General features: G+C 40.6%; 1 protein-coding gene across 2 annotated transcripts in view; it reads left to right on the top strand.

Moving 5' to 3' along the window:
* Window positions 1-14185, top strand: part of LOC103184988 (chloride intracellular channel protein 5) — a 73350-nt gene extending 59165 nt beyond the window's left edge. For both annotated transcript variants that reach the window (XM_007903276.2, XM_007903277.2), the window contains exons 3-6: window positions 494-619; window positions 2503-2609; window positions 8045-8226; window positions 8898-14185. In XM_007903276.2, the coding sequence (XP_007901467.2) occupies window positions 494-619; window positions 2503-2609; window positions 8045-8226; window positions 8898-9065 (583 nt within the window). In that variant the 3' untranslated portion in view covers window positions 9066-14185. The remainder of the gene's footprint in view (window positions 1-493; window positions 620-2502; window positions 2610-8044; window positions 8227-8897) is intronic.
* Window positions 14186-19969: the final 5784 nt, after the last annotated feature.

Genomic DNA, 19969 nt, shown 5'->3' with positions numbered 1-19969 from the left:
TGCTCCTGGAGCTACATTGCTAATAGTCGCTTTGGTAATATGAAATTCAGGATTGATATATTTCTTAAAATTACCAAATCCATCTTCAGTGTTTTAGAACAAATCCTGATCTGAATGGGACACGGTTGAAGTCACAGACAAGGTCTCAGTCAGCCTCAGTTTATTGTTTCTCAGCCGGGCAGCTTGTTGGAATATCAAATGGTGGCGAGACATTCCATCAGCTGGGTGTAAAGAAGGGAGCTGAATCTCCCTGTTACAATTTCTACCTTCTGTCAATCAGTCATAGGATGCATTTGTTTCTGATGAAAAAGAAATCTACAGCTCAGATAGTTCCATCCTTCTGACTGGAGGGATTTACTGATCTCTCCATCATAGCTCAGTCTCCACCCCACCCACCCACCATGTTTCCAGCATTATTGATGGATTTGTTGTTTTACTGTAGTATCAAATGCTTGGAATGTAATGTATGAATCATTTTACTATTTCTCTGCAGAAAACCAGCTGATCTGCATAACCTGGCTCCTGGTACTCATCCCCCGTTCCTGACTTTCAATGGAGAGGTTAAGACAGATGTCAACAAAATTGAAGAATTCCTGGAGGAGATGCTTTCGCCACCAAAGTAGGTTCTAGAAGCTACATATGTTTGCATTTTCTTAAGTGAAACAAAAACATCACCACTTCCTTGTTATTCGGCCTCCATTACTTGTGTTATGTCAACCACAACTTGCAGTTGTATAAGTAACACTATCGTGCATGTACCACGCTGTATAAAATGCAAGTTGTGTTGCTGGTATCGGAGCCCTTCACAGGCACTGTGTCAGCAGCCAAGCAAAGGAAGATAGAGTAGTTCCCTTGTCCTCTCCGCTCTACAATCGACGGCCGCACTTTCAGCTACTACGCCCCAAAGCTTTAGAACTCTCTCTCCCAATCTATCCGCTTTCCCCCTCGTCTTTTACACCACGACTGATGACTTTCTTCTTTGACCTGCTTATGGTCACCTCCTCCCTCACCCCGGCTCGGTGTCAGGCTCCGCCACTGTTAGGCGCTCTGTGACACTACCCCGCTTGAAGGGCACTATATAAATGCAAATTGTTGTTGTTGTTGACCAAGCTGCAATTGAAGAGGTAGGTATTTAGGACAAAATGAAGACAGATGAGGAGGGGATAAGGACAGTGAGGTAGAGAGTGTTCCAAGGATTAGGGATCTAGTTGCTGATAGCTTGGCCAACAATAGTGGCATAAAGTACCAAACAGCTGGGGGTGGGGGTAGCAGAACAGTGGGGAAGGAGAAGATAATAGTGATAGGCAGGTGCTAGGATATGAGGGGATTTATACATAAGGATGAGGAGTTTAATCTGTTGAGAGACAGGGTGATAGTTAGAGCCTGGTGATGACTGGGGTGAGAGGTGTGCAGACATTTCGCCCACAAATATACAGTCAATTCATTTTACAGTATATTCTGTGAAGCACTTTGAGATGTCTAAAGCCGTGAAAAGCGCTATATCAAATGCAAGGATTATTATTATTTTGGTTCAGGTGAAGATGTGGGGATTTTATTGTGTCACTATTACTATGATTCAGACCAAAGAATGCACCAACTGTTACAGGAATGATTGCAAATAAACCAAACCGTTTTGCTTAATAAATGTGAAAGAAATGGAAGCATGACACTCATTTTAAATGGTTTAAAAGGTAAGATGTTGAGATAAAATGTTGCACCGTGTATACGGTGTTACTTTAAAGTACAACTCAGAAACAGGCCATTCAGCCCATCCAGTCCAGCTGGCATTTATACTCCACAAAAGTGTTTATAGCAAATTTCGCTGCCAAGACTTTTTGTAAAAGTTGAAGCAGTTTCTCATATTTTTTCAGATGTAGAATTTCAGACAGTGTTAAAGACTCCAGAGATCCTGAGATTTAGCCTTAAGACTTACCTTTTAAGATTGTGTGGGATTTTTTGGAAAAACATCTGGAATTCAATCAACTTGCAAACCAATTTTATGTGGTTCTTTAAAAAAAATTACATGCACGTCCTTTTGAATGTACAAAGAAGCCAAGTTGCTTACAAAACACCATTATGAAAACAACAGGTTGCAAACTGAAAAGAAAACAAATCAAGATTGGATGAAACATGTGCTTCAGTGATGTGGTAATTATTACCTGTGATAATTATCACATTATCACTGGTGGTAATTATACCATCGCTGGTGATTGTAGATGAAAACAGGCTTTAATTGTTGACAAGTTTGGATGTGAACAGCCCCTCATTTTTCTCCCCCCTACCCCCCCACTTCAGCACAATTCTTTGGCTCCAAGATATGATAGCTATCACTTACAATGTTGCTTTTCTCATCTAATTATTTCACATTAGATGCAGTCTCTGTGTTGAGATAATAATCTACTTCTATGTATTTTCTTGGTTACTGATTCCTCAAAGGTGAAGATATGAGGTAAAGGCATACAGTATTTTGCACTTTCTGAATTAGGATCTGTCCAATTCCAGGTACCCCAAGCTTGCAGCAAAGCAGCCTGAATCGAACACAGCTGGGAATGATATCTTTGCAAAGTTCTCGGCGTACATTAAGAACACCAGGGTCACTGCTAATGAAGGTGAGAGTGCGAGGTCACGCTATCAGTATGCTTGTCATTGCTGCAAGATGAATCTTCCTGGTGGGTGAGTTGTTACAGTGTCCAGGAAAGATAAACTTCATGTTTTTTTGTGGGACATTGCTAAATTGAATGCATTGTTTGTCTATAAAATACACAGTCACTGCATTTCACAGTGAATCCTGAGAAGAGCTTTGAATTGTCTTTCCAATGTGAAAGGTATTATAACAAATGCGAGGCTTATAAGAATAGTATAAGAGGCAGATTTCCTAGAGGAGTGCTGCGATATGGAGGGAATCTATTTAAGGTAAAGCAAGTATCAGGCTTGTCAAGTTTCACTCAAAGTGAGACTTATTTATCTTGATTCAAATATGTAAACTATTCTAATGTTTCTCACTCTGAAAAAGGAGCACTTTCCTGTGTCTGTGGGGGGTTGCGAGCCTCAGTCTATGTAATTATGAATCGGAGTCCTGCCATTTCCATAATGTTGACAGCTCTTATAGAGCATTCCAGTTAGTGATCAGGACCTGGAGGAGACTGAGCACATAGAGACTTGAGCCCTCTTATGAGTGTTGGACTCTGTTGTAAGTGGAGGAAATGGAAAATATGTTCTCACATGAGGAGCTCTTGAGTTTTGCTCTGATTTGAAGTCCTTATGTGCTTGAGTTTAAAACTGGCGAGATTATCAACATCCCAACCAGACAGTTGGCAAGTATTCCTTCTGAACCCAGTGAGACTTCTGTCTGTCTTCCACAAAGTGTATTATATTTGTCCTTTATCGTAACACTATGTGGAATGCAACTACTCGTGACACGAATAGAACCTGACACCATGCCCCAGTTTAAAGTGGCTTTCAGTAACTAGTTGTGATTCTTTGTAAGGTTGCTGAATATAAAATTGTGTTGAATACTTCATATTACTGTGTTACAGCGCATGCAGTGACTCACAACTATATGCAGATTTCTTTTGCTCTTTGTTATAATTTCTTGCACCGTCAGCAACATAGCTTTTCACAATAGAAAACATTTCAGACCACTTTATTACAAAGATTTATTTTCTGGTCAGCCTGACACACGTGGAAGCCCATCACCATGCATGCTTAAGATTATCCAAACCAGACAGAGGGTTCCACATACATTCACCATCTGCACATGGAAATTTCCCTGTGTCTGGAATTTACAGAGATGGAGTGGGAGCAGAATGCGAATTAGGGGAGTGAGAGGGAGCTGACTAAAGGAGCTGTCAAAGAGAGGTATTTAGACTCATTTTGAAAGCAGAGAAGGAGGGTGTGAGGTAGAGGGATTTAGGAGAGTGCTTCAGTGGTCGGTTATTAATGTTGCTTTGATACCCTGCTTCAGAAGCTGAACTGTGGTGCTCAACTAGAGATATTCCAAGCCTCTGACACTTTTATAACGTCGCTGGACTTCTGGGAGCTCTTTGCAAAAAATTACACTCTACGCATGCGAGACTAATAGTGTCACTTTAAGGCTCATTGCTCATTGGAAGCATAATCACCTCAGAGCCAGAAAACTGTGGGTTGAAGCTCCAGGTTGGAACTTTGAACTCTTAGTAGTCTAAGCTGACACTCCAGGATCATTGCGGTTGCGTTGCATTGAGGTGGCGCTGTGCTTCAGATGACGCATTAAAACGAAACTCCCATCTACCTGTTCAGGTGGATGTCGAAGATCCCCTGACACTATTCAGAAATAGAAGAGTTTTTCCCAGTGTCCTGACAAACAATCCCCAAAATAAAATTGATCATTCACTACATGGCTGGTTCTGAGACTATGCAAATTGACTGCTGTGTTCACCTTAAAAAATACTACACTTTACAGTAAATACCGTGAAGCTCTTCAAGACGTCCTCCTGATGTGATGGCACCATAAGGATTATATTATTACAGTGTCAGGTCCAGTTGCTATGGGGTGGTTATTTTCTTTACGGAATGGACAGGTCTGTCTGCGGAGACAGCAGGTTGTTTTTCATTATGTTCCCCCAATGACAGTCTCGCTCAGGAGACAAACGCGTCCTGTGAAAAAGCAGCATAGATCATCAGATCATTCATTTGTCCCGTTGCCACCTTTATGTGTGCTCGCATAAATCAAAGTGCTGAAGCTAATGCTGAAAGATGTCTCTTCACAGCTTCTTGCTAATGAAAAGATAACCTTCAGCTCATAAATGCAGTCTGGTCAGCATTATTAGTTTTCAGAACAATCTGTGCTGTTCTGAAGTAACCATGTTTAATGGCCACTAACCTGCAGCCAGACATCTGCTGGAGAGACACAGAGGGTGTGTGCTTGAACCTTTGTCATGCTGCCACACACCTTTCTGTTCCTTAGCAACTGTAATTTCGTAACTCCCAGAATATTTTTGAGCCTGTTTTATAAGCAGTTCAGTATCCTCAAGTGCAATGCTTAAAGCTGATATTGCTGTATTGTGCTGTTCAATGTGGAGGGCAACCCTTGGTTTGGAAGGTCGGAGTGAGGGAGCGAGGCAGAGGGACTCCAGTTTAGAGTTCCAGAGAGATGCGAAAAATAGTGAGAGATGTGAAACCAGCTGGTGCTGCTGAGCGGAGTGATCGGCCAGGGTAGTAGGATTGCAGGAGGTCACAGATTTATTGTGGGGTGAGGCCATGGAGGGATTTGAACTCAAGGACAAGGATCTTGAATTGTTGGGGATGAGAAGCCAGTGGAGCTGAGCAACAATAGGAGCGATAGGTTCAGAGTCTGGTGCAGGAGAGGACATGAGCTGCAGAGGTCTGGATGGATTGCAGCTTATGTATGGAGTAACTGGGTAGCCCAGCGAGCTAATGGTCTAACATGATGAAGGTGTGAATGAGGGTCTCAACTGCCCAGGGAGGGAGGGAGGTAGTGGCAGAGGCAGGTGACGTTGTGGAGATGAGGAAAAGCAGAGCAAGTGAGAACCTCAATGTAGGGTCTAAAGGACTGTTGAGGGTTGAACAGACCATCGAGGCTTCACACTGACTATGTGAGATGAAGTATCCATCTGTGCAGATTGATGTGGCCAGCGCTTGAGGTGAGAAAGCCAAATGAGGTCTCTTTGGTGCTGACTTGGCCACAAACGGATATGTCCTGTAGCTTAGTTGTTAGAGCACTCGCATCGCAAACAAGAAGACCTGGGTTTAGCGAAGCGTTGGACAAGTTTCCTTACTCCACACAGCTTTGTTTAGCTAGCAGTAAGTGGGAACCTGGTTGTTAGTTGATTGGTGGATCGTTTTTCCGGGAGTAATAATCCCCTAAAAAAAATTATAATAATTTGGTCACTCAATCCACGACTGATTGTGGGACACTGCCGTGCGCAATCGGCTGCCACGTTTCGCCCATAAAATACAGTCAATTCACTTTATGGTATATTCTGTGAAGAGCTTTGAGATGTCTCGAAGACGTGATAAGGCTGTATATCAAATGTAAGGATTATAATTGTATTATTATGTCTGGTAATGTAAGAACGAAGTTGAGTCATTCTTCTGTGACAATCTTGGTAGTCTTGTTCCTGAACCAGGCATTTTGTTTATAATAAAACGCTTAGCTTTAATTCAGTGGTGGCCAATGTGGTCGTCAAGAAACTGCCCTCCGAACATTTGCAGGAGTCTGGGTAGTTCGTGTTCGATTGGTAGTGTTGATAGTTTATGTTTTTTTCTTGATGAAAAATATTTATTCATTTATGGGCATAAATCAAGAAATATTCAATCAGTAAGGTTATTTTGTTGGCCGTCTGTAAAAAATTTTGGTCACCACTGCTTTAAGTAGACAACAATGTTGGCTCTTCCTACCGTTGTGAAATAGGATTCATCAAGCGTTGGATTGTTCACCCACTAAATAGGGAATGTGAGCTGGGTTTAGGCCCCCTTAGGTTGTTATAAGGGGTTAGCAGCTCGGAGAGGTAGGAGGGGCCAAGGCAATGGAGGGCCTTGAAGGTGAAGAGGATCGAGTTCAAAATTCTCATCCTCACCTTCAAGGCCCTCCATAGCCTTGCCCCCTCCTACTTCTCCGAGCTGCTAACCCCTTATCAAACTGTCCACTCCCTCCTCTCAGCAGGCTCCGGCCTGTTCCATGTCCCCCGCCTGGCCCACCCCACTATCGGCGCCCTCAGCCTCTCTGCCGCAATCCTCTGGAACTCCATCCCACGTTCCCTTCGCCTCGCTCCCTCCCTTGCCACCTTAAAGGCGCGTCTCAAGACTCCTCTTCGACCGAGCCTTCAGCACCCACCTACCCTCCATGCCCTTCACCCTCCATGATACAACCCCCCCATTCAGTTTTATAATAGAAATTGATTTACAGACAAAATCACATGATCTCTTGTTTTCTAGGAGAGTGAGAATTTAATGGACAGGAAATTTTGTTTTTTAATTCTTAAATCCTGTAATTCAGTGGTTAGAGCACTTGCCTCACAAGCAACGGTTGTTTTTTTAATCTAAGAACAATCCAACATTGCTCCCTAGTGGTATGGGTGATAAATGCAAATGAAATCCTTACTAACACTCATGCTCTGAAGTCACATTTAGATAAGTGCGGATGGGAAAGTAATCCAAATAACATAAAATGCAAGCAATACTTTGAGTTTCACTTCAGCTGGTTAGACTCCAGCAGTAGTCCAATGCACACTCTGGGGTCTCTAAACCTTGGCTCTTGCCAACCTTCACCTAATACTTTTATGCAAGCAAGTAAACAGGATGCATCCCTCCAGGGAGAGAGTGCGGATTCCATTCCAACTATCTATCTCTGGAATTTCCATGTGTAGATGGGATACATGGAATTCTCAATTCGGTTTGGATACTCTTAAGCATGGTGATGGGTTTCCGCATGTGTCAGACCTCTGTGGTGGTCACCGTAGTCCATCCAGTTACTGAGCCAGGTAGGTCCACAGTACATGTCCATGATGGGGCTGCCAGGCTGGTTTGTTTGCAGGGCTTGGACGAACAGACCAGTCATTGGGGTTGGGATTCTTTCCACTTGAGCGCTGATAACCCTACAAGCCAAAGTCCTAATGGGCAGGAGTGGGGTGGGTTCTCACTGGATATAAGTATTAACTTTGCTAGGGTTCACATTGGTAAGCTGTGTGTTTTAGCTCATCTTTTAGTTCCAAGAAAACCCTAGTGTGCACTCTGGAGTCCCCAAGTTTTGGCTTTTGCCGAACTGCACCTGTCGTATCTACGAATTGTCATTTTTTTCTCCTTTTTCTTGTCAGCTGGGAATGTGACATGGAAGAAAACCCATCACTGTACGTAAACGTCTCCAAACCAACTGCTGAGAGTTCCACAAACCTATGGTACTTGTTTGTCTGGCACAGAGTGTCTGGCACTCAGTTCCCAGAGGGAGGCACCCTGTTTATCTAATCGCAGTGAAGTTAACTAGAGTTTCATCCTGAAGGCAGAATGTTGGAAGCATGTTTTTGACTGGAATGTTCGGCTTTTTCAGGCTTGGAGAGACAGTTGCTCAAATCCATGCAGAAGCTGAATGATTACCTGAACAGCCCACTGCCTGAAGAGATTGATGCCAACAGCATGGATGATGTGCACTTATCCCATCGCAAGTTCCTCGATGGAGATGATCTGACACTCGCCGATTGCAACCTTCTACCCAAACTCCACATCGTGAAGGTAACCTAACCTTTAACATGAAAACTCTATGCAATGCATTTATTGATAGAGTCAACAATGCCTTCTTATGTTGATCATTAAAAGGAATGAATAAAAATGGTGAAGATCATTGGGACTTTCCTTTATAAAAAGGCAATGCAAAGTTCACTATTTTTAGCAACGGAAATATAATGGATCTCACAGACTGAGCTCCTGGGGTGGCTCAGTAAAATACAAAACAAATTTACATTTATATAGCGCTTATCACGTTGGGATGGCTTGGCACCTGAGCAGAGGGTGAAAGCCGAGAGGGGCGCAAAGGGAAGGATGATGGAAGATTCGGTCAAAGAGGAAGGTCTTGAGATGGATCTTCTCCTTTACGTAAACATGTCACATGACTGAAGAATAGGAAAAGACTGAGACTGGGGCAGAGATGATGGCCAGTGTTCTAATAATCCTTACATTTGATACACAGCCTTTCACGTCATAAGAACGTCCCAAAGCTCTTTAAGATATGCTGAGTATAGCAATACACTTAACCAGTCCCAGCCCTGCTTGGGAAGCAGGGTGTTTTGTTAGTTTTCAACCCTGGCATTGGGATCCCTTCTTTCAATGAGAACAAAGTGGGAGGAGTAGGAAAAGGTCTGTTGCAGAAGGAAGCTTTTCTGATGAATGCTTTGGTCACTTTGCAGGTTGTAGCAAAGAAGTATCGCAACTTCGACATCCCAACAGAAATGACAGGCATCTGGCGGTATCTGAAGAACGCCTACGGGAGAGACGAAGTCACCAACACGTGTGCGGCAGATGGAGAAATCGAATCTGCTTACGGGGACGTGGCAAGGAGGCTCTCGAGATCTTAACTCAGAGACGGAAAGAGAGAGACACACACAGGCTCATTTCGAATCAATGCTAATGACACAAAATGGTCCTAATATCACTGACTGCTTTCTACCTTGGTTTTTCACTAAACTTTCACTCGCACCCTGATGTTTCAACCATCTCAGCTTTAGTTTATTTCATACTTGTAAATAACAAATTCTAATTAAGCACTGATCCTAGATATGAGTATGATTTTTTTTTGTAATGACTTGACCACTAATTCATTCATTATGAAGGCTGTTTCCAAAGCCTTGCTTTATTTCAGGAATTTGCATGGCATTTACATCTACATGTTCATGTTGGCAACTCTGTGGGCAGAATTCTCCTGCCCTCTGTTGACTTGTGTTCTCTTGTGCATTCATCATTGTCCACATTGAAGCCTGGAGCTCTCACTTGTCATTATCTATGTCAATGGAAAGACTCAACCGCTTTGAGTCCTTACATCTTTTCCCAAGTTCACTCTCTCTCCTCCCTCCTTCCCCCGCCCATCAACTTGCATTCATGTAAGATCCTTTACACAAGGTAGCGCCTCAGAGAGCTGCATTAAGGAGTTCCTAGTTAGTGAAGTCTCTTACGCAGGAACATTTGGAATTCCAATAATTTTATTTCACGTGATTCTTCACACAAATAAGGACTAATCAGCCTTATAAAGTTCACATATGACCACTCCTGGTGAGACATATTATGTATAAAAGGCCAAAGTATTTAGTTATGCTTTTGAATATTGGTCAGTAACCAAAATTGAGCCAGTCTTTCGTACTGGGGCTTTCCATTGCCTTGCCCTATCAAGCTTATTGCTGAGTTCTGAACACTTGAAATAAAGCGACTCTTTAAAATAAAATTAAATATGAATTAAAAGATCTTAAGCTTCCAGTTCCAGCATTGTCATTGAGGGATGGTCCACTGCACCCACACCAACAGCTACCAAAGTGCTTTCTATCTAGGATTTTCTTCGCTGCTTTGGCAACGTTCCCTGAGATGTTTCAGGTTTATTTCAAAATAAGTTAAATCTAGGTGCAAATGACAGAAAAATAAGTGCATGGTATTTTCCTGAGTGCAAAGTCATTTGCACGCTTATTCACTTTGCCTCTTTTACTAATTCTATAGTATTAACTACATTTTTCTAGTTTATTTTTGTGATTTTTAGGTTATACAGCTAATTTTATATTTCCTGTAATGTGCACTGTCTTCATTGCCTTCCTGAAGGAAATGCATAAAACTAGCGTGACTCAAGAAGTCATGCAGGTTGACATTGACAGGATTTTCAGGTGAATGAATAATTTGTAGCCTGGGACATTGTCAATAAAAAACAGTGAATACAAAACAAAAAACCTTATTCGTTTGGCTCAATGAAAAGTAAAATGTAAATCGTAAACTTCACCCTCTAGTGTTCTATTCAATAACTACATGGGTAAGTTTGTTCCTTGTATATAACTCAACAGCAAAAGCAATTGTGTCAGAACAAGGAGCTCAATGACTGTGTAAACCTAAAGCTCACTTAAAGACTGATATTTTAATATTTTAAACAATCATTTTTCTCCCATGATAATTTCCAATTTTCTCCTTTTTAAAAAAAACTCATTGTTTTTATATCACTGGTGCTTAAACATAGGTTATATCCAGAGGTTAAGCAAAATGTTTTGTAAAACCAACCTAAGTGGTTGTTGAATGGACATAAAGGCCAGAGAACCAGTGGTCAGGCATAGTGTCAATGACTCAGCCTATAATAGCTTGTTAAACATGTTGTACAGTATCCAAAGCACCCAACAATTGAAGCAACATTGTGTTAGATGTCAATGGTAGGATGAAAGCAAAGAATAGATAACGTTGGGTAAAGTTAACCAGGTAGTAACGCAGAGTTTTGCTACTGACCACCGCATATGCAAAATATTGTATCAAATTTAATTTTTCACAAATTCCTTTCTTGCACCATGAGAGAAGAAACCAGTTCAGTGTGAAGTATGTGGTCTAAATAGTTCGCAGCAGAGATAATAGCTGGTTTTTGAAAGCAGTCATCTATTCCACAGCACCCATTGTAAACTGCTGACACAGGAGCAATAACGGTTGAGATGCTGATGTGCCTTTAAGTACTTGATGTTATTTAAATCAAATACACTATTTAATTTGATTCCTATTTGGTTGATCCTAAAAAGGATGGAATCTGTTGATTATTAATAGATGTTTTTTTATCATTAAGTGTTGTGGCTCATATTTTATGAATCAAAATATATATTAAGGTTTTAAAATTCTATGACGTGCTAGCTATTTGTTCCTCAGACATTAATGAGGTAAATGTATTCACCAAATACACTTTTGCATATAGCCATTTTAGGTACTCATGCTAGTTTATTGTTATTGTTATTATAATTGATATTTTTTCATGGCTGTACTGATTTTAATTGCTTTAATGAATACTGTGTGAAAGTATATGGGTGGGATCCCAAACACAGAGAAAGTTGACTGACTGAGCTGTTTATATGACAGTATCTGGTTAAGAACTGCAGGACTGATGGCCTCAAAGGTAGGTCATTCCTAATGTAACAAGACATGCCCATTGAACAGTTTTATATTCAGGCTCCAGAAAAACACAAACATTTGTCTTTGATTAAAAATTGACCCATATAACCTTAAGAAGACCTTGAATACCCTTCACAGGAATTGCTATGGATGATGTGTGAGGCACCTGGTCATCTGTAGTTTGTTAAATGAGAATAATATTCAGCAGATCTACAGCATCAAACTGCACCAATGTCCATGCTTTTGTATTGTAGGTAATTATCAGTCTAATTCAGAACTGGTACAGCTTTGTGCCTTGTCTGCAAGTCCAGTGCCAGTCTATTTCTCGGTTGCCATTAAAAGGAATGGGTAAAATTCATAGGTGCTTTCCTAAAGTGACTCTTCTGTTCCAGGATAACGTAGCATGTCAGGCAAAATGATGCTATTTCAAGTCAGTAGAATCTACTGCAAACTAATTGCTAAAAATAGCAATGCATTTGTTACTTCTTTATAATGGGACTTCTCTTATAATCGCTTCTCCCACATTTTCTTCCATTGCGCATTCCTTTGATTATTTGTTCCATTCTTGCTCATGCTTTGCTTTTTGCTGAGCTTTTCCTTCCTGTTTGTGGTAAAGCTCAACAATTTTTATTTTCTATGATGCTTTACATTTTTATTGCTCCCCCCATCTCAGCCGTAAGCTCTTTCATAATCTATTTTGCTTGTTTTCCTCCTTTGGGTTCCATAAACCAAACTTTGCCCAGAGAATGGCTCTGGGCTCTGTTGCTAGACCTCAGGCTATGCTGTCCTACCACCTGCCACTGAACTAGCATGAGTGCAGACTGAGAGTGACTGATGCACTGAGATTTCTGTACTTGGTACTTCCCATTAGTATTTCTGCAAGATTGTTAACACCGTGGACAACACTATATTGCCCTTACATTGGGAAAGTACATTGTGCAGCCAGCATAATGCTCTCTGCACTAAGGGCTTCCTTGAGTGGTGGTACCTTCTGCGCTCAATGAATCCTAAATCAGTCACAACCAGATATCACAGACATCACAAGCCCCAGCCTCACACATCCCTCTCTGCCACCTATTGCTGCCATCTACTCATGGTATGCAGTCAAGCCTTCCTGTACATGGTCACTCCAGTGAGCTTCAGCGTCCAACACAATCTTCTCCATGCTTCCCATCAATGTACATCCAAACAAAAGCAAAAATGAATGGTAGATAAATGAGGTTGAAGATCCCTGACTCTGAATGTGGTTAGAGATTATTCACAACGTTGTGACAACTTGGTTCAGTTTGTGCTGCGACAAGAAATCTCAGTGTGCAATTCAGGCATCTATTCCTTGACCTCAGTGGAAAAGATGGAGCTGTATAATGTATTAAAAATATTGAAAAAAAAGTCAAACTGCTATGCTTGATATCCCTAACAGGCAGTAGTGCACAGACTGAGCAAAACAACTTCTGGTGTAGCATGTCTTGTATACATACAGAGGTACCATCGTGGGATCAACTCCTTTTGGGGAATTGAGCTCATAGCTTACACTCCAGTACAGTTCTGTGGGAGCAATGCATTATTCGAGGTGTTATCTTTGAGATGAGATTGTTTAATTGACTTTAAAGATGTCGTGACACTCTTCAAAAATAGAAGGGAGTTTCTCCTGGTATATTAACCTACAAATCTCTAGCTTAATTTATCATTCACATGAGAATCTCAACACAAATGTTCACTACATCTAAAATGACTTTTGAGATATTTCAAAGTGTTAAGACAACTTCATAAAATAGCAACTTTTTTTCTTATCGACTCCTCTGTCTGGATATTGCAAGTTGATTAAGTTGTTAGCTAGGAGAGCAAAAGAGCTGCGTTAAAGTGAATAGAGTAAGCTGCAGTAGTCATGGAGAAACCAGTGATAACTTGCCTCCCATCTCGGTAGATATGTCAGCCATAAATGCTGTAGCTCTCCCTTGCAAATGACTTTTTGCTTCCTTTCCTGTTCAGTGCAAAATGTGGAAAGCACTATCAACACTTACGCAACAATCTTCTGTAAGTAAAAGCACAAGTGTTTGAATTGCTCAGAGTTGCAATAGATACTTGCAATGTTTGGTAGGTGTCAGAAACTAGGTGCAAAGAGCATTATACCAGCATTGCATTGCGCCATTTGTCATTTAATACAAATTGAGATACTTTCACAATTATCTCAAGTGAGCATCAGACTTATTCAAATAAAAGTCTTTGCTGCCAGTCATTGTTAGCCAAGCCATTATTAAATGGGATTCAGAACTAAGAGCTTTATTTTGTTCGATGAATGACATAAAATAGTGAAAACTTCTCAATTTATAGTAAAATAGGATTAGTTTGCTAAGAGCTTGAGCCACTGTTGTAATTGAACCTGCTTTTACTGTACATACATACGAGATTAAAGAAAGGTTGTCTCAGAGCCTTAATCATTGTGTACAATGGAAAGAGCCACTGAATGATGTAGCTGTTGCTGCAGTTTAATAGTTTGCTCAAGATTACTTGCACAGGTTGAAGAATGTTTCCCAGCTTGACTGGTAGCTTCTGAAGAAATAAAATTGTATATTTTCACAACGCAGATTGAAATGTCTGTCTTTTTACTACTACTCTATTCTGTGTTAGGACAAAATGCACAACACTGCGGTCCACTTTCTGTTATTTGTGCCAGTATTTGTCGTAGTCAGTACTTGGAATAACAGGGAGCTGTTTTCACAGGAACACTTGCCCACACGATGCAGGACACTTAGCAAATCATAAGACACTTTGCCTCTCATCTTGTGTGACTTCCTTGTGTTTTCTGCCACCAGTGGTTAGAGAATGCTAGACAGCTGGATAGGTTTTGAAATGACTTGAAGATCACTCAAGCTTCTCCCAAGTTGTAATTATAGGGATGGTGTTTGCCAAGATTCAAGTCAAAAGCTTAGCTGCTAGAACTCGTGCAAGTCTTTGAAACATGTAACTGCTGTTGCTGATGTTCTTTCATGAGGATTAGGGATCAGCTCTTCGTCTGAACCAAAGCAACAGAAATACAATCAGGGTAGGGAATAGGAATTAAACTGAGCCATGCTCAATGTGAGGGAAACCACTTACTTGTAAGTTTGTGGATAATCATAACTTCCCGTTGGCCTATTAGTGGGTAAAGATACTGCAATGCAGCAGGAGGCTAAAGATAGAAAGTTACAGGTTCATAATCCTGGCCTACACTGAGTTAGCTGATCTCAGCCTGTATAACAGTGAAGTTACTGTTCTAGGGAGGAGAAATATCCACAAAGCTTCACTTTATCCAGCTTATCTGTGGTTGTATGGACGTCAGAGAACAGCAGGAGTGGATTTGGCTGCAATGCCTTCTACGCCCCTCCTTGTCAAACAGCCCAATACTCACTAGCAAGGCTCCACAGCTAATTGGGTAGAGTACCAGCGGGTGTTGATGCCCTTGAAACCACTCACAATGGGTGGAATAATAATATTAATATTAATAATAATCAGACGTCAGGAAGTTAATTGGTTGGAAAAAATATATATTTTTAAACTGCAGGATATATTTGCAGCAGGAGTCTTGTAACTCAGTGGTTAGAGCACTCGCCTTGCAAGCGAGAGATCTGGGTTTGATTCCCGGTAGGGCGAAACCTTGGGCAAGTTTTCTTACTCCATACGCCTGATAATAATCCCTCAAGAAAAAAAAACGATAATAAAATTGGTCACTTCAATCCACGACTGTGGGACACTGCTGTACGCAATTGGCTGCCGTTTTTCACCCACAAATATACAGTCAATTCACTACAGTATATTCTGTGAAGCACTTTGAGACGTCTAGAAGACGTGAAAAGTGTTATATCAGATGCAAGGATTATTATTATTTACAGAGGTTATGTATTATTCATTTTGTAAAAATGAATATGCTGGAAACAAATCTATGTATTTACCTATCAAAATCCACATTATGATTTCACACTGACTGAGCATGGTGTGTGGTGTAGCTTCATTTAAATTCTTTTTGAGCCATGACAAAATGGGATTAACTAACACAAGTAATCCTTTTCGACATTGTATCTGGTGGTGCCTTTTACCCATTGGATCACTAACTGATAATGCAACAACAACAAAAACAACTTGCAATTACATACGCCCTTCACACAGGGTAGCGTGCCAGAGCACTTGACATGGTGGAGCACAACACCAAGCCAGAACGATGGGCGAGGTGACCTTAATCACAATTGAAAAGGAAGATCATCAAGTATGACCCGAAGATGGAGAAGATGGCAAATTGTTAGCAGTCTTAATTTTGAAGTCGTTTTTTTATAGTTCTTGAGATGATCTGTTATTCTTATACTGACCAAGACAATTTAATCCAGTTACTGTTTAAGATGAAACCTTGTTTTCCCATAAACCTATGAATTTTGCTTATTCTCAGCAAAATAAGAAACAGCAACAGAATACCTTCATCAGGAAGAAAGGGAAACAATGGTATCCAAAAATATATTATAATAGTCCGTGCATTTAATAGAGTGTTTTATCCCTCAAGCAAAAAAAACAATAATAAATTGGTCACCTCAATCCACGACTGTTTGTGGGACACTGCTGTGCAAAATTGGCTGCCGCATTTCTCCCACAAATATACAGTCAATCAGTCAATTCACTTTACAGTACATTCTGTAAAGCGCTGAGTCTAGAAAATGTGAAAAACGCTATATCAAATGCAAGGATTATTATTATTATTATTATTATTATGACATCAAAACATCTCAAGGCACTTGACAGGACTTTACTACAAAGTTTAATTACAATTATTTATGATAGGGAACACTTTCTATGTGAAGCAGTGAGATTGATGGGATGAATGTCTTTTTCCATTTAGTGCTAATGTTCTTGCTACGAACTCACATAAAGCGAGTTTGATTTGATGAACCATTATCAACCTCTAAATATTTTCCTTGGAAATGTTAGTTCAATACAATATTCTGAAAACAATTAGCTGATTATGCTTTTATAAATCTGAAACTCTCTTGCTTCTCCATCAATAGAGTTCAACATCCCGACAAAAACTGTTGTTCACTCATCCAAAAGACAACTCCTGGTTTAATGCAACACTGATGCCCTCTGCTGTAGAGAACATGGCACAACATTCACTGGATTTATTTTGGGTCAGCCTATATGTGTCTGACAAGCACTCTGGAGTGCTCATCCAGAAAGTTTTAGGCGCAGATTGGTAAATGTGCGTTGGAGTACTGCTGGACTTTAACCAACTCAAACCACATAGCTTGCCACTGAGAGCACTGACTGACAAGGTTCCCACTGCTTGGCCATCTAGATTCAACGTACCCAATAGAACTTTGGCTTGCAGGGTTAACAGGGGCTGAGTGGGAAGAATCTCTTCTCCTACTGGTCCCTGCCCCATTGGAATGAACCTAAAAAAAAGTTTAAAATTAAATTAGATCAATGCTTCAAAATAAAGAATATTAAAGATTATGGAGAGCAGGAAGGCAAGTCAGATTAGATTAGGTGGCGTCTGTGGAGAAACTCACCAGTGCACACAAGATGGGCCAAATGGATTACTTGTGTGCTGTAATATTCTAGGAATCTATGGAAGGCGTCTCAGAATAATCAAGAGATCGAAGCAGGAAATGCTGAAAATCTTGGCAAGCTTCCTGCTGCTTGTCCAGCTCAGACCACCCTACACATTAGGACTTTGGTTTGCAGGTGAACAGGAGATAAGTGGGAAGAATCCCTGTCCCTAGTGCTTCCTGTGCGGCTGGAAAGAGCCTATAAATTATTTTAAAAGGGAATCAAATCATTGCTTCAAAACAAGGAATATTAAGGGTTATGGAGACCTTTACTAGGAGAGATGATAAAGGAGAGATTTATTATTTGAAAAGAAGGAAGTTTTTCCTTCTGTGTATATCCTATAAAGCGCTTTGAGACATCCTCCTGATGTGATAAAGTGCTATGCCAAATGTAAGATTATTATTATTTGTGGGATCTGTTGTATTGCGTATAGTCACATTCCACTGACACATAGTTACATGTGAATTTTGGCCAACACAGAGAACTGTATTGGTTACAGTTATGGGTTAAGGGTTGATTTACATGATTTAGGTAACATTTCTACAGTAAAGTGTAGAGTTATGTACTGGGCATAGAACAGATGCTTTACTTATTGTGCTTTTGTGATAATATTGATTAGAGAAGCTGTATAGTGCTCTGATCAGGACACAACTAATCAGCCACAGACAGTTCTGGTCACAGTGACATAAAGGAGCTGCCCAAGCCTTTGGAGACTGTGCAGAGATGAACAATGATGTTGATCCCCAGTGTTAGAGGAATGAGCTCTGAGACATTGTCCTGCTTGAAGGGTGTTATAAAAATGCGAGTTGTTGTCGTTGTGAACAATGATTAAACAAACTAGGGCTCTAGTTTTGAAGGAGATCTCATAGGGAACATTATAAAGGATCTTAAATGGAGTTGAGAAAATAAACTCAGAAAAATACTTTTCAATGCATCAAAACTGCAGGAACAAGAGGACTTAGGTTTAGAATTGCAAAGGGCAATTTCAGGGCCAACACTAGGAAGTACAGTATTTCTTTGCCCAGAGGGTAATTAATGACTGGAACAGGTTAGAACATAAGAACATAAGAACATAAGAAATAGGAGCAGGAGTAGGCCATTCAGCCACTCGAGCCTGCCCCGCCATTCGATAAGATCATGGTTGATCTTCAGACCTAACTCTAATTACCTGCCCTATCCCCATGTCCCGTAATCCCTCTGTTTTTTAAAAAATCTATCAGTCTCAGCCTTGAAGATGTTCAAGGACTGAGTATCTACAGCCTTCTGGGGGAGTGAATTCCATAAATTCACTACTCTCTGAGTGAAGAAGTGTTTCCTCAACTCTGTTCTAAAAGGCTGACCCTTAATTTTAAGACTGTGACCCCTGGTTATAGATTCTCCTACCAGGGGAAACAGACCCTCAGTGTCTACTTTATCCAGCCCTTTAAGAATCTTACATGTTTCAATAAGATCTCCCCTAATTCTGTACTCCAGAGATTATAGCCCTAGTTTATTCAGCCTATCCTCATAGGTCAGTCCCTGCATCCCAGGAACTAACCAAGTGAATCTACGCTGCCCCCCCTCTAGGGCAAGTATGTCCTTTTTTAAATAAGGAGACCGAAACTGCACACAATACTCCAGGTGCAGTCTCACCAAGGCCCTATACAGTTGCAGTAAGACTTCCCTACTCTTGTACTCTAAACCTTTTGCAATGAACGCTAACATGCCGTTCGTCTTTTTAGTTGCTTGCTGCTGGTTACCAGAAAGTAAGTTGAGACCAAGATGCTGGACTCATTCAAGTGCTGTGATAGGAGGATGGTAAGGTGGGTAATCTGGAAGAATGAGATTAAATGGGTCAACAGGCCTTGTTCATCTCAACCTCTGGTTGATCTTGTGAATTGTAGAACAGGTGACAATAAACTAAGGTCCAAAATCCTGGAATAGCAACCTCTGGGTGTATGGGTTGATTAATGAACCTGTAGATACAGTATAAACAACATCCTTGTTGAAAGATGGAGAACAGTGAGTTAAGTCTGCTCAGTTTTTGGAAATAAATATCTTATTTGAAAAAATAGCCCTGATCTCTCTTTCATGGTGTTAAGAATAGTAAATTATAGTGTTAGAGTTTAGTGTTTCTGAAAAAAATAAGAGAATACTGAAAGAAGTAAAACTATAATTTACTGGGAAATACATGCAGCAAAATAGATGAAAACAATGTTCAAAGATCACATTGAAAATGAAGTTTTCTTTGGAATAATAGGAACCAGACAGAGAAGGAGATGTTAATACCTCATAAAGAATCGATCTAAAAAGGAAGCTGACTTGTTTTTAATAGTAATGAGTACCTGATCTTCGTCAATTGCTATTTAAGTCACTGAAATGGGTTGAATGGTCACTTTTTGTGCTCTAACATTACTATGAGTCTATGAAATGTAGGACTTGGGGTGACAATAAGGCAAGGATTGTACAAAGAAAACTCAGAGATCAATTTCCAAGAGATGAGCGTGAAAATATTGCATGTGATTATTATACACATGGTGAGATATTCTGTTCCATGCTTGCTAATAGATTTATAGATACAATACAATACAAAATTACATTTGTACAGGGCCTTTACATCGGGAGGACTTCCCAAAGCGCTGAACAGTAAGGCATTAGGACCCGAGCAGGGCGTCCTTATAGATTGTTAGAAGATACAGCTCAAAAGCAGGCCATTCAGCCCATCCAGTCCAGCCGGCGTTTATACTCCACAAATATGCTTATTCTAGATCTTATCCAGGCTTTTTCCCCATAACCTCGCTTGTCTGTAGATGAACTATAA

The sequence above is a fragment of the Callorhinchus milii genome, unplaced genomic scaffold, assembly GCF_018977255.1.
Source record: "Callorhinchus milii isolate IMCB2004 unplaced genomic scaffold, IMCB_Cmil_1.0 Scaffold3, whole genome shotgun sequence".
NCBI lineage: Eukaryota > Metazoa > Chordata > Chondrichthyes > Chimaeriformes > Callorhinchidae > Callorhinchus > Callorhinchus milii.
The sequence above is the reverse complement of the archived record's forward strand: the minus strand, read 5'-3'. Positions and strand labels throughout refer to the sequence as shown.